This window comes from Natator depressus, chromosome 8, assembly GCF_965152275.1.
Source record: "Natator depressus isolate rNatDep1 chromosome 8, rNatDep2.hap1, whole genome shotgun sequence".
Lineage (NCBI taxonomy): Eukaryota > Metazoa > Chordata > Testudines > Cheloniidae > Natator > Natator depressus.
In genome coordinates, this window is record NC_134241.1 from 47,021,627 (window position 1) to 47,036,323 (window position 14,697).

At 47.0% G+C, this 14,697-nt stretch overlaps 1 protein-coding gene across 3 annotated transcripts in view; it reads right to left on the bottom strand.

Annotated features, from left to right (window-relative positions):
• Nucleotides 1–204: 204 nt before the first annotated feature.
• The window catches only part of PBX1 (PBX homeobox 1), a 241,291-nt gene continuing 226,798 nt past the window's right edge, over nucleotides 205–14,697 (bottom strand). For all 3 annotated transcript variants that reach the window (XM_074960944.1, XM_074960946.1, XM_074960945.1), the window contains one exon: nucleotides 205–5,933. In XM_074960944.1, the coding sequence (XP_074817045.1) occupies nucleotides 5,841–5,933 (93 nt within the window). In that variant the 3' untranslated portion in view covers nucleotides 205–5,840. The remainder of the gene's footprint in view (nucleotides 5,934–14,697) is intronic.

The window sequence follows — 14,697 nt, forward strand, 5'->3', positions numbered from 1 at the left end:
CATTGTAACTCTAGATATCTTTGTTATCCATATAAATCTTCAACTCCTTTTTGAATCTTGCTATATTCTTGGCCTCAATGACATCCTGTGGCAATGAGTTCCAGAGTCTAAATTACAGGTTGTGTGAAAAAGTATTTCCATTGACATCAGTAGGCTTTGGATGAGATCCTAATTGAGTTTAGATCAGGCGATGAGGAAATGGGGAAGCTTTTCAATACACAATAGAGAGGCAAAAAACTCCACACCAATTCTAACAAGGTGATCAGAATAAGAGGATCCAATTATTCAAAATATTGATGTATTCCATGATAACGGCCAAAGTTCTGGAGTGATATTTTTGTAAACATCAGTGTTTTGGGCCAGTGCTTTTAGACCTGATCCGAAGTTCACTGGAGCCTTTCATTGGCTTTAATGAGGTTTGGATCAAGCCCTAGGAGAAGCAGCACGTTTTTGCTGGGATCAATCATGAAAAGGAAAGCAAAACCCTACCATTTGATAGTGCTCAGAATTATAGACGGAAAGAAACTGCCAGCTGTGCTGAGAAAGGCTGGGCCTGCTACAGTTGATGAAGCCGTAGCTCATGAAAGCTTATGCTCAAATAAATGTGTTAGTCTCTAAGGTGCCACAAGTCCTCCTCGTTCTTTCTGCCGATACAGACTAACACGGCTGCTACTCCGAAATTTGAAAGGGTTGAGCTCAGAGCCTAAGACTTGCATTTCACAGTGGCCCCGATTCAGGAAAGCATTTAAGTATGAAGTCCATCCCTATTCAGCAAAGCAGTTTAGCCTAGGATTTTCAACAGCACCTAAGACAGAGATGCAATGGGATCTAGTTGCTGAACAACCTTAAATTCCTTTGAAACATCCTAATGTTTAGCAAGTGCTTAACTTTCACAATGTGCTCTGTTGACCCTAACTGCACTTAAGAACAGGCTGAAAAGCTTTGCTAAGTAGGTGTGGTTTGCTGAACTGGGGGCCATAGCTAAGTCTTGCCCCTGCACCTAGCAGGATGAGTGTCTTGGCCCACACCATGGCACTTAGGTTCATCTCTACAAAGGTATTTAGGCTCATAACTTCCACTGAACTTGAGCAACTGAGGCCAAGATCGGCAGTATTTGAATTTTCAGGGAGGAGGAGCAGGGTGAAGTCCTTTCAGAGCCGACCGGATTCCATGAGAAAAATCAAACCAAAAAAATGGATTTTTGCCAATTAAGCTTTTCACATCACCTTGAATATACATCAAAAGTGGAGGAAGGGATGTTTACAAGGCCATAGTCCTGGACAATTTAAAAATCATCATCATCATCATCATAATTGCCCCCGAAAGGAAAAAAAAAAGGAAGGCAAACGAAAAGAAAACGTAATTAACTGGGTCTCAACGTTAATAAACATAAAGTGTTAGAATGTACCTATTATGCTCACTATTCCAACCCTTTTTTTAAAATTTTTTTTAAGTTTTACAAAATGAATTACTGTCACTTTTTAAACATTGTGTAAGAGGAAATGAGTGTGCACAACTCTACAGTTTTCTAGCATTCTTGAACTAATTCACAAATGCGAGAAAATTAAAAATAAAATAAAATTAAAAAAAAAAAACATGGAAAAAAACCAAACTGAAAGAGAAGATGAATGTAGGTAGTTTGGTGTTATAAACTATACAGGAATGAAGAGCTTTTTGCCACAGAAAGAACTGGAGTGGAAATTCTTCCCCGTTCACTTTTGCGTGCTATGAGGGTCATTTTTAAATTTTTTTTTTATTATAAACACTATTAAATTCAGACTGCTTTTTTGGTTTTTTTTCCTTTATCTGAATATACAAGAACATTCATTATCAAATGTTCATTATCATCAATGCTACAAAGAACAAGACACAAATCGCAAGAAACAATGGAAAATGTTAATAAAGCTGAAAGAATCATCAAGGTTTTTTTTTAATATTTATTGTTTTAATTTTTTTTTTTAATTTTCTGCAGGTTTTTTTGTTTTTTTTTGTTGTTTTTTTAATTTTTGTTTCATTTTGTTTTTTTTTTTTTTTTTGGTATCGAAGTTAGGATTTTCTGGGCAGAAAAAAGAAAAAAAAAATTCAAAGTTTGTGAGAAAAAGGCAACCGACCAGTCAGCAACAACAACAACAAATGTAAAAGGAACGAAAAAGGAAACCGAAAAACGTGACGTGTTAAATACCATAAAGGAGTCAATGTCATGCCGTGGTGAATGGGAGAATGACAGGGAGATAACTGCAAGGAGGATAAATGCAGCTCCAGCAAACCGCTTCTGAGGACTGATCCCTGCTGCACTGGAGGTGGATGGCACGCAGTTCGATTCTCAAGCAGACTAGGGATCGCCAGGGGCAGGCTGCTTTATGTTGGCATGGCTTTAAATCTGTTTCTCAAATGATTCATTTTCAAAAGGTACCATCACAGCTGGCTCTGCAGACGGCCCTTGCACATACATGGAGGCCTCTTCATTTCACTGAGGCACCATGCAGGCAGTGGGAGGGTGGGAAGGTCCACCTGCCTAGAGCCAGTCACAGGATCTGGACCACAGACCCCACTCCAGCAAAGCACTTAAGCACATGCTGAACTGTAAGCCCATAAATAAGCACTCCCATTTGTCAACTGAAATCACTGACTTCAACAGGACTGCTCACATGCTTCAAGTTAAGCATGAGTTTAAAGTTCTTGGATAGACTGAGGCCCTAGGCTGTGATGTCGCCAAGATGCCATATTGGGAGAACAGCTGGGGGGCGATTTGGTGTTTGTATATCATCATCTAGCTACGAGGCGAGAGAGAATACGTGATGGCGGGATGCAGTATAAAAGCTTTATAGACACAGGTGTGGGATGGGACGCCGCCCAACTGGCAGCGTCATGCGCTATCCCAGTCAGTCCAAGGATAGCATGCTGCCCCATCATGTGTCCTATACATTCCAGGTAGGGATGATCTAGACAATTTTTAAATGCTTAGGACTGAATGGTTCAATTTACTCCCACTGGTGAGTAGCTACATGAATAACCACAATGAACTAGAATGCAGGGACTACTTGTGGGAGTAACTGCTTACCATTGTGGGTAAAGGGAGCTCACATGTTGGACTGTAATTGGGACTATTTTTTGTATCCTTCCACCTCTAAACATGGGTGTCTCAGCACACAGCTGACTGGAAAATTGTCGGGAGAAAGTGAGAGAATTTTTTTGGTCATTTTTTGTACAAGTTTCTAAAAAGCTCTGAATCCAACTGTACAAGACTCAGGGGTGGGAGGGAGATCTAAATATCTACATTTTAGAAACCTACACAATCCAGCCAAATTAGCTCATTTATTTAAAAAATAGTCACAAATTTCAAAGTCAATACCTTGGAGCCTCCCAGGGTTATTAGCAAGTGTTGTACATCCTGTTGGTAAGTTGGGATCTTCCCATTTCAACAGAATCATGCTCCCAATTCTAGCTTTTGCAGGGACTCAGTATCTCAAGTCCATAAACTCTTGCAGGACTGTTTATTGCCCATGTCTGGCCTCAAACCAATCTACATTTTTTTCAGTGGAGGGATGGCTATTTTTCTGGCAGAGCTTTGATTTCAAATGGTGGCTACTTGAAGCAGTTCAATAATTGCACTACGCTAATACTGGAATTGGGAGGGAAAAAAAGGCCAGTGGAGGTCAGAGGCCAGAGTGCAGACGATGTGCTCAAAGGTGCATGGATAGATACCGATGATCACATGGCTCTGCAATTTAGCACATGGCGATCAGTATGCATAATTAACCCACACACAGAGATCTTCTTAAGACTTAGACTTTGAGACACTCTCACACATGCCTCTCTTGATGCTTATGAGCAGACCCACTGAGGTCAATGGGACTGCTGCATGTACGTGTTTTCAGGCTCAGGGCTGTAGTTCATCAAAGAGAAGATTGGGCATATTTTCATATCATCCCTCCCATTAAAGTCAGTAATTCCCTCACATCACACAAGCAGAACTCTGAATGCAGGCTGCCCTCCTGCTGCTGAGGAGGGCTTGCCACCAAAGCTGCCCTGCTTTGTGTTCACCCATTTGAAATACCACCCTCACACCAGAGAGGCCTCCAGCTGAAGACAAAGATCAATCTATTTTAACTCTGTTGCAAAAGTCAGAGTTGGCTGCATCCTTCCCTCCTTATCTCATTTTGTTTTGTTAGTGTGCAATGGAATGTTCCACCAAGAATAAACCCTGCCTCCTTCTCAGCCAATCAGGAGCCTCTCCTCCCTACAGCTGACCAAGCCCTGCAGGAGACCCAACACTGGGAGCAAATCCTCCTGCTGCAAAATGCTGGAAGATCCTGGGTGCTGATTGGCTGGGTGGAATGTCACATGATTTATTTTAGTACTTATGTCACGTCTTAGATTCACAAAAAGGTGCGGACTGAAACCAGAACCTTAATTTGAAAGAAATCCCCAAACTAGAAAATTATTTAGTTTATGGGGCATTTTCCCCCCCTGACAAAAACAGCCCTGGTTTATTAATAGCTACTGAAAGTATCCAGTCCATACAACTTATGAATTGACTGTGTGTGCATCCATCTCTCCCCTCACCCTTCTGTCTTCACTGCTTATCTGCTTGGCTATAAGAAACATTCATGCCTGCTAATTCACAGGATGCTATCTGAACACCTTTTAAGGGCTAAATTGTACCAATGGATACATGTGCCTGTTTCTCACTGTACCTGCAGAAGGGGCACCCCAGGGCCCATCCAGTTCCCCAGCAGGTAGGCATGCACACCCCCTCAGAACACAACACGAGCCAGGCCTAGCTTGCTTTGCAAACCCAGTGCAACACTCTCGGTGCTAACAAGAAAAGACACTACAGACATAAGTGTTGTGCAAATTGGCCCCATCCCCATCAATTGCTCGCCGGTGCTTCTGCAGTGCTATGATCGGGTAAAACTATATGAGTGCTAAGTGTTAGCATTACAGATGCCCACAGTTTCTCACTCACCACTCTCTGCTGTTTCCTTCCTAGAAGTACCATGATGCAAAGGCTACTGGCTAATTTTGGTTCCCTCGCACACTGGCAAAGGCTGGGTGTGTTTGCTGCAGAGCTGAACGGCTTGTGTTTGGAGTCTGAGGCAAAGCACGGTGGCAGAGGGAAGGGTTAGCGTTTGATATTTACACCTGTTTGCAAGCACAATGTCCTGGTACCTTTTGAAAGTGAGGAGAGCCTCAGCAGAGGATTTTTGCTCCCTTTTCCTACACACCCAGCAGCACTGGGAATGCATTTATCTGCCCTGTCACTGGAAATGCCCTGGGGATGACTCACTGAGATTTTGGGATCACTTCGGAAAAGGAAAGCGTCCTGCTAGCTCTGTCCCCAGAACCGGAAGAGTGGTGAAGCAGCAGCAGAAGAGAGAGCGGATGTGAAGTATTCCTGCTAAGAGGTAGTGTGAGCGCAAGAGAAGCTGAAGGAGGTGGGTTGCCTGTTAGCAAAGGAGTGAGGTAAATTTTGGCTCTTCAAAACACCAGCATGGAAATGGACAGATGCTTTTGTTGTTGTTGTTGGTTTGTTTGTTTTTCCTCTTTAAATTCTTCTAACTGTTGAAAATATCCTTCAGGGAAAAGGTTGGGGAGGGGATGGTGGTGAGGGGAGAGGTGGCTTCTGCCCAGAAAAGAAAGGGAAAAGAGTATAAAGAAGTGTCCAGATTGGCTGAAAAAAGCATCCCGACGAAGAGAAGAGAAGGCGACTCTTCTTGTGTTTAGCCGATTGGTTCCACCTCCAGTCTGACTGCTTCAGTGTCAGGAGAGCACCCTCCCCTCCCACCCCCGGCCCCAAGTGGGGCCGGGGTCAGCCAGGGATGCGATTTGCTGGGCGATCAGTTGGAGGTATCAGAGTGGACGCTGCCAGGGCCTTCTGTGGGGGAGGTCACTGAGGAGGGGGTAGTAGCATCTTGCCAACCTCCATTAGCCTGAGGGAAACAAAGAGCTCAGTCAGTCGCTTTATATCAACAGGACAGCCAAGCCCAACGTTCCCTTCTCCCCTACTCCCGGCTGGCTCCTACCATGCTCCAGCCATTTCGCACATGCTGTTGTTGCCAAGCGGCTCCATATTACTGGAGTCAGAGGGCCCGGGTCATCTTCAGGCACCTCAGTACCTTTAAATATCTGGCCCTGAGCCCCATGGTACCTCAGTCCTGCCCCAGGGGGCAACCTGCCCTGAACGCCACCTCACAGACTGTCCATCCCCACTATTGGCTTTGCTGACCGGAGGCTGCTTCCACTTGCCCGTATTTGCTCAGTACAGCTCCTCCAAGCACAGCCACAAACTTGCCCCCCAGCCCTGTGCAGCACCTGACGCGAGAGCAGCCTTTGAACGACTGCGTGCCACAACCTCATGCTGTATGGGGCCGGGGGAGGGTGATGGTGCCCAAATTAGGGCTGGTCAACATTTGTCTGTCAAAACCAGAAAACTGGGGTTTCGACTAAACCACCATTTTCACGGAAAGCGTTTCCCTCGACGTTTTTTGGTCGAAACCCCAAAAACGTTCAGCCCAAACCTGAAACATTGTCAAATTTGGGGTGAAAAGTTGAAACTTTCCAACCCAAACATTTTGGGCGTGTCTATGCTGGCAAAACTTGGACATCTGGCCTGGTGCAGCTCAAAGCAGGGCGAGACACCGTATCTCTGCCCTGTTTATACTATTATGATTATTTGTATTAGCCCAGTGCCTAGAAACTCCAGTCCTGGAGCCCTTTGTGCTAGGCGCTGTACACACACACACACAACACAACACAAATACAGGAACAGTGCCCAGTGCTGATATGGGTCAGATGCCTGCAGGTATAGACATGGTTTTTGTGACTGGCTGGCCATTAAAGCAAATCGCCTTCAACTGGGAGGTGGGCTTTGTCTCTCCTCTGTACCTGAAAGACACCAGGACATCCCATTGGATGCAGAATCTGATGGGATGGGGTTTGGCAGAGGTGGAGCGCCCTGAGCCATTGCTTCACCTCCCCCTTATCTGGTTCGGCCCGTTTCATCACTACCTGCCTGGCGGATTGTACTTTCTTTTGTGTGGGTTGCAAAGTTGCCACATACTGCGTGATCTTTCCTATATAGGCGACATTTTTCAGCCGTCAAGTGCCACGGTAAAAACTGTCCCTTCATGCATGCATCCCTGGGTGTGAAACAAAGCCATGCACTGAGTTTAAGCTGATGTGGCTTGGAGTGACTCATCGAGCTGGCAGATTCAAGCTGAACTCTAAGGACGGCTCCAGAAAGCTGGGAGTCGAAGAACAGCATGTTTCAGGGAAGTATGAGATGCTTGCAAGTCTGGGGAGGCCGCATGGTGGCAGCAGCTCTCTCTAGGGACTGCTGAGCTGGCCCTTTTCATCTGCATGAAATTTGCTTTCAAGTTTTTATCATGGTTGCAACATCATCTAGATGCCATGTTGGGATACAGGGTTAAAAGGACAGATTAAATTCCTGGTTCTGCTAATAAATAGCCTGCTGGCTCCATGGGATACATGTGAAAGGTGATACCTGGCATGGACACATGCACCCTCTGAACATGTAAAGAAAAAAACCCCAAGCATTCCGACATCATTTTGGGGCAGGCACGTCTGCAAAGACATGCACTTTTTACTGGGGAGTGAGGGGAGCTGCTGGGCACCACCAAGCAGGATCAGTATAATCCTGAAACTACATTCAAACTACATTTTAAGATCGGGTTAGACAAACACCTGTCAGGGATGGTCTAGATAATACTTAGTCCTGCCTCAGTGCAGGGGACTGGACTAGAAGACCTCTTCTGGTCTTTTCCACGCCTTATGATTTTATGCTGGCTCTCCCGTCGTACTGAAAGACCATCCTGCATGGAGGGGTTACATGGCGTAGGGAGTCAGGAATGAAATATGGACCCCTTCAGTGGTACCTCCTTGATCATCCAGTTAAATACCACTGAGGCGGACAGTGACTAAAAGCTGTCGCTCTCTGATGGATTTTTGTGGCACCTTAGAGACTAATGCATTTATTTGGGCATAAGCTTTCGTGGGCTATAACCCACTTCATCTGATGGGTATAGCCCATGAAAGCGTATGCCCAAATAAATGTGTTAGTTTCTAACATGCCACAAGGACTCCTCGTTGTTTTTGCTGATACAGACTAACACGGCTACCCCTCTGAAGCCTGATGGAACTTTGACATCTTTGAGGTTTGGATGCTCACAATCCAGATTCTAATGGTCAATTGTCCGTGTCAGAAAACCCAGCACCACCATCGAGAGTCTAATGTGCTTCTCCCCAACACCTCACAGAACCAGGTATCCCCATACACAGGGACAATAGAAAACTTGTCACGCTTCCCAAGGCGAGGGTCTCATGGGCCCCCACGAAAACTCTCCTTGCGCTGCGTACAGGGAGTCACAACCCCAGCTCTCGCACCAACTCTCCCTGAGCAGCTTTGGGCTCACCTGGCCAGCTGTGAAAGGGGGATAACAAAGCCTGTCTGCCTTGCAGGGATATTGGGGGGATCAGCTAATGCTTTGAAAGATGAAAAGCACCATACTGCTAAGAGTTACGGACTAGCACTGACCAGCCCCCCGGCTCACGTCTTCAGCTGAGAAGCCCGAGACTCAAGAAAAGCCATGGAAACAGTGCTCCCCTCTCGCCCACCAGAGTGGCCCTTCCATTTGAAATGTGCTGGCATGGCCATGTGGAGAGAACCTGCCCGCGTTTGTCCTCTTCTGGGGTTAACCAGAGGACTCGGCCTGTCTGGCCCCTATTGCCCGCACCGAATAGGCTAAGGTGCTATAATAGAGACCTGCTCCTGGGCTGATGCTCCGCCATGCCAGGACAAAGAGACAGAGAGAGGTAGGATGGCAGAAGGGGGAAGCAGCGCAGCCGGAGGAGCTGGGTGCACATCGGATACAGTAACTACCACGCCCCCTGTGGGGGTAACGATGGAAGTCCTCTCCGGCTGGAAGGATGTGAGGCTGGGTCTTGCTGATGGGCAGCAGGTATGAAAGCAGGGAAAGCTGGGAGGAGAGGGGGCCCTGACAAAGGGGCAGAGAACCCCTTGTGGAGGAAGAGTATTATAGACATGAATTTGCCCAGGTCTTTGGTGCCATTCAAAGGCCAATGGGGTTGTGATCTCTACGGTGAGCACACTCAGAAGTGAGCGCCCCCCAATTCAGGCTGGCCTAGGGGGCCTCAGGAAATCCCTTTCCATGCAGGAACCAACTCCAGAAAAGGGGCCCTCATGGCTGAACTGACCCCAGGATCCCAGCCAAACTCTGGCTGCCCCGCTGGACGTGAGCTGTGTCTGATGCTGTGGAATTTGAGATGTCTTCCTTCCTTATTGCCATGTCAACACCCAGGGTAATCCCCTGCCTGGCTTTCCTGCGGGTTATTAAGTAGAATAAAAATCACTAACAAGCCACCTCTGAGTGCTCATTTGTCCTAAAGTGCAATTACTGTCCAGGAAAGGACTCTGTGCAATGACCTCCTGGGTTTCTGGATTTATTCCCTCTTAATGACTCCACAACAAATTCACCGTGTTGGCGAGCAGGAAAACCCCATTGTTCTGTGGCCTGGTGCTGCAAACGCCACGGTCTCTCTGTTCCTTCCATCAGCAGCCCCAGGGATGCCACAGTCACAGCTTGGCCCACGATCCTGCTGGCTGTTTGCAAAGCAGAGTGGGGCTCTCCCAGCTGTATCCCAGGCTGTGGAGTGTGTGTGTCTCAGGGACATGATGGATAAAGACGTGGTGCTTTTCTAGCGACAGTCACATTGTTAGAGTGGGAAAGAGGGACCTGCTCTCTCCAGCACACTACAGGAGACTATGGTAGAAGGAGAAGAGGAACAGAAGGTTACCAGCCATTCCTTGGTTGCCGCCTCTCTCTCCTAGCTGCCTGGCCCCTTTGGAGAGAAGCAGATGTGCGCACAGCCTCCTTATCTCGCTCTGACATTGATTCGATGCTACTTTAATTAAGCTTTCCAAATTCCTGCCAGCGCCCAAGTCGGTGGCAGCCGCTGTCCTGTTTTCGACATGCCTGAGCCATCTCTCTCTCGCCTCTCCTCCTCCGCACCTACCTCCATAGTGCTCCGCTGACGCAGAGAATCCATCACTGCCTGTGACAGCCCAAGCTAGCCTGGTCCCGTACGAAAGTCTCATTTGCAGCCCAGAAATATGATGGGGTGCCCCAAAGTGGCTGATGTCAGCACCAAGCACGAGTGTCTGCAAACGGGCCATATGCCGTTACCACAGCTACCGTGGGCAGAGGTGGGTGGGGTGTGCCTGATTCCCTGCCTAAATCCCTCCAGCAATGGCATGGCTGGGGAGAAATGATCCTAACAGGAGGAAACACCATGCAGCCACCAAACACGGGGGATGCATCAGCAGTGTAGTCTACAGAAAGGAGGGAGAAACCCAGCCAGACAAACAGCAGCAACCAAGCTACTCTGTATCAATTGCAGGCTGTCTGTGAAAGAACAGTTTTGCGCAGAAGCAGAATACACACACACACACACACACACACACACACAGAGCATACAAAGCCCATGTGCTCAGACACACTCAGATGGCATACATGTGCGTATGTATGTAGATGCTAGAACGAGGTGAAAAATTTCAGCCCAAACTCCCCCGCATCCCGCCCCTAAATATGCAGATTCAGGTCGATGGAAACATTTTGTGAATTTGTGTTGAATTTGCTGAATTGTTTTAGTCACACCAAAATTCTCAATAAAAACAAAATTTCAGTTTTCTTGATTTTTGGACTTGAAACTACTTTTTTGTTTCAAATTTTACTTCAGTTTTATTTAAAAAAAGGTTAAACTAAAGAAAGAAACAAAATGTTTACATGCTGCTCCAAACAAAACTTTTCCAAATTTTTTGGTTCTCTGAAAAACGTTCATTTCGGGTCAACCCAAAATGAATTGTTTCAATTTTATTTTTCAGTTCAAACCAAAAAAAAAAAAAAAATCCCTATTCCCACAGCTCTAATAGACACTTCCATGCGCGCACACAGCCTACGGCAGACACTCACTTTGTGTACACATACACATGCACAACGCAGAGGCCTTGTATGCAAACACTTGCAGTCACACTACACACAGACGTACATTGACACACACACTTAGCTTAAGGCAGCTGATTTTATTCACCCTGTGTACACATTCATATATAGACTCACCCGCGGTCACACTGTATACATATACTACACCCACACACACACATATATAGACAAATCCACAGGCCTACTCTGTTTGTGGACGCCCATCCTCACACTGTGCACACACAACACGTACACCTATCGACCCAAATGCCCAAGGTCAGACAGTAAGCAGGCACCTGCAGTCACTTCTGTCCATACACCACATACTGGGACAGACACACATTGCTGATGGCTTCACGGAAGAAACAGCATACACCCTGACACATCTCTGACCATTGCAAGAGGCAGCAATTACCACAGATTATCAGCCCGACAATGACAGGCTGTGTAAAGAGAGACACTGAGCCAACTCTGCTGCCCGGAGACTGGCATACTCAAGTACACTTAGGACACGAATAGCAATTTACGTGCCATCACTGAGGCAAAACCACAATGGCTCTTTTGGCAGCCTCTTATTTTGAAGCCTGTTATTTGTTGGCGTTACAAGCTATAATCACAACAGCAACTTTCAAAACCCTTATCTTCCGTGACGCACCAAATCTATTTCAGAGCCGTAATTGCTATGTCACCAGAGAGTTTGCTGCTTAATGCACTCAAATGCCATTTAGTGTTTGCAGGGTCATTACGGCTATCAGAAAGGGGGAGTGGAGGCGAGGTGGTGTTCAGAACAGACCTGCCGTTCCTACTGTGCCTAACTGTTTTAAAGGGTTTTTTTTTAATTCCATCCACTGATTAAATGAGTGAGTGAGTGAGAGAGAGAAAATTGTTCAGACAACGAATGCGGCGCTTGGCTATTTGGCTGATTGGGAAGCCCCCACTTTACTCATGACCGGTAATGGCCTTTATTTCTTAGAATGAAGAAAGAGCTCTTGCCCCTGGGCAACCTCATAGAGAAGCCCAGGAAAATATGGATTCATTGTAGGTATTGTGGCCTTTGGCTACAGCCCGTTTGGTGAGTTATCACCCAGTTGGCTAGCTATGCCCCCCACCCTGATTGGGAAATGCCGCACCATGCTCCTGCTGGTGCCCAGCGACGTCAATGGAAAGATGCCTACTGACTTCCATGGAAACCAGATCAAGGCACATGGGATCCAGTGTGCTACAGGTGATGTTTCTCCAGAACTCTGAGCCACTAGCCCAGGCATGTTCGGCTCCAAGGAAGCCCATTATAACAGTACCCATTTCAGTCTCACCTTGCATCTGAAAGGATCTCAAAATGCCTTAGACTAGATGGACGGGGTTCTCCGAAGAGCCCGACACTGGCCGTACTCTGCTCTCATTGACACCTGCAGTAAAAGCCTCACTGGCTTCACCGGGAGAAGAGTTAGGCTATCGCTGACTGCTTCTGGGAGTCCCAATGGTGTGTACACACACACACACATTATATATATATATATATATATATATATCATGGACTTAAGGTTGCTCATTGGGTTTTCTCCCAACAACGCAAACTCTAAAAAGCGAGAAATCACAAGTTCAGACAACAGTTATAGCCAAAGGAATATCAGTCTCCAAGCCCTTGCCTAGGTGACCAGGCCACATCCCTACCCCATCCTCTACAGTGCATACAGCCCCATAATCTGTGTCCAGACTCACCCCCTTCCTGGGGGTTGGCTACAGTGGCAATGTCAAAGCACAGCCTAAGCTTCCTCCCTGAGTATTTCCCTCCAGACTTTGTCTATCCTTGCTCTTGCCTCCTTTATTATTATTTACCGCTCACGTGCAAAGACACAATCCCCTCCCTGGCAAGCTTACAGTCTAAGGAGACGGGGCCTTCTATCTGCATGAGCCCTCTACAGCCCTGGTTACCCCAGACCTCATGGCCTCGGATAGTTCATATCTACCCCACAAGCTCCAGCCTCCTACACGACACACACACTGTGGGAGAGACAAGTGGCTCCCCCTGGTATTTTGGACGAATGCCTTTTTTGGCTCTCCCCTTGGAGTGCCCAAGGCCCTTTATTTTCCTCTGTCAGCCTGATTGCCCCTCTGCTTCAGGATGCAGCCATGGCTGGGATGATCTCACCAACGGAATCACCTCCAGATATTCTCCTGGCGGCTGCGCCATCTCTACCAGTCTGGAGGGCAGGGCCTGGTGCTCCCATGTCTACATCTTCACAGATACACTATCGAGTCCTATTATTGGGATCGTGGGTTCGGGCTAATAAGCTGCCCACTCCATACGCTCAGCTGCCCTCCGAGCGCAATCGGCTCATCTCAGAGTCGCTGATGGTTATTTTCTTCCAATTGGGCGAAGGCAGTAGCTACCTGCCCCTGCAGAGGCATCTTGTGCAGAACTCAGTACACAGCACATGTGCCTCTGCCATCAGAGCTGAAGACTCCTCTCCCAATGGGACGTAGCAGCCATCTTCTGGTCCCAGTGCTTGTGCCCAGAGGGGCTGAGTTTGGCTGGTTCCCTGGGCAGCACGCATGGGTTAATAAGTCTCTGAAGTGGCTGTTTCTGGAACTGCTGCTGCACTTTCATGAACCACAACAAGAATGGTTGGTTCTCAGCCTGGGCCTCCTACTGGGCTTGTCACTGCAGGGCTGCAATCTGAGCTCACTCTTATTCCTCTGCCATTTCAGTAGGTCATCATCTTCTTGCTCGCCTTGTGCAGGGGGTGTCCAGGCTCCCCAGTTGTGGCATCAAATGAGATAGGGCTGAGTCCCTACCCTGATCTCGACAGGGCCGACAGACTTGGAGTAAGCTTCCAAACTCACTGCTTGCCTGGAGCTGAGCTTGACTTGATGGCTCAAAAGAAAAAAAAAACACTACCATGACCGAGCCCTCTGCTGAAGCTTTCTCAGTTGATCTGGTTGTCTCTTTAAGGCTTTACTCCAGCACCACCTCTATCCTGGCTTCCTAGCTCCTCCCCGCACAGAGCCGAGTTAATGAACAGCATGTGGACTCAACAAACAGCCTTACAGAGGGTCTAAACTCTGATAATGGGGTGGGTTCACAGACAGGTCCGAGCCTCTCTCAGAACCACCCAGCATCTAGCCACGCCAGCGCACTGCCACCCTCCCCATAGCAGTGACACTCCATTCAGTAAGTCTGTCCCCTGGAGAACTGAACCTCACCCTAGCCCGCCAACCTTAAATTTTAACCTTCCAGGGCCACATTTACTGTCTATTACCATAATCAAATTACAATCTCAGCATCCCCATATACCAGCCACCAGACAGAGAAAGAATCCAAAGTTGATTGGAAGTGAATCAACGTTTCCTACCTTATCAAAACCACAAATTTCTAATTGATATCTACCTCGTGGCCTTAAAAACCAATCAGATCAGCTATCAAATACATGCTGCTAAATAAAGCCATACACAAATATTATTGAAATGTGCACGCGCGAACAAACACACACACAAGTGTCTCATATATATTCATAATGTTATATACAAAAATAAAACAGGTCATGGGTCAGGTTGTGCATTGCAGTGTGATTTTCAGTTCTTTGACTTGTGTACTGATGGTGCATGTAGACAGGGTCTTTAGTGTGTTGCTCCGATTGAGTACTGTGATGGTCTTGGGATAATGCTTGGAGACTGG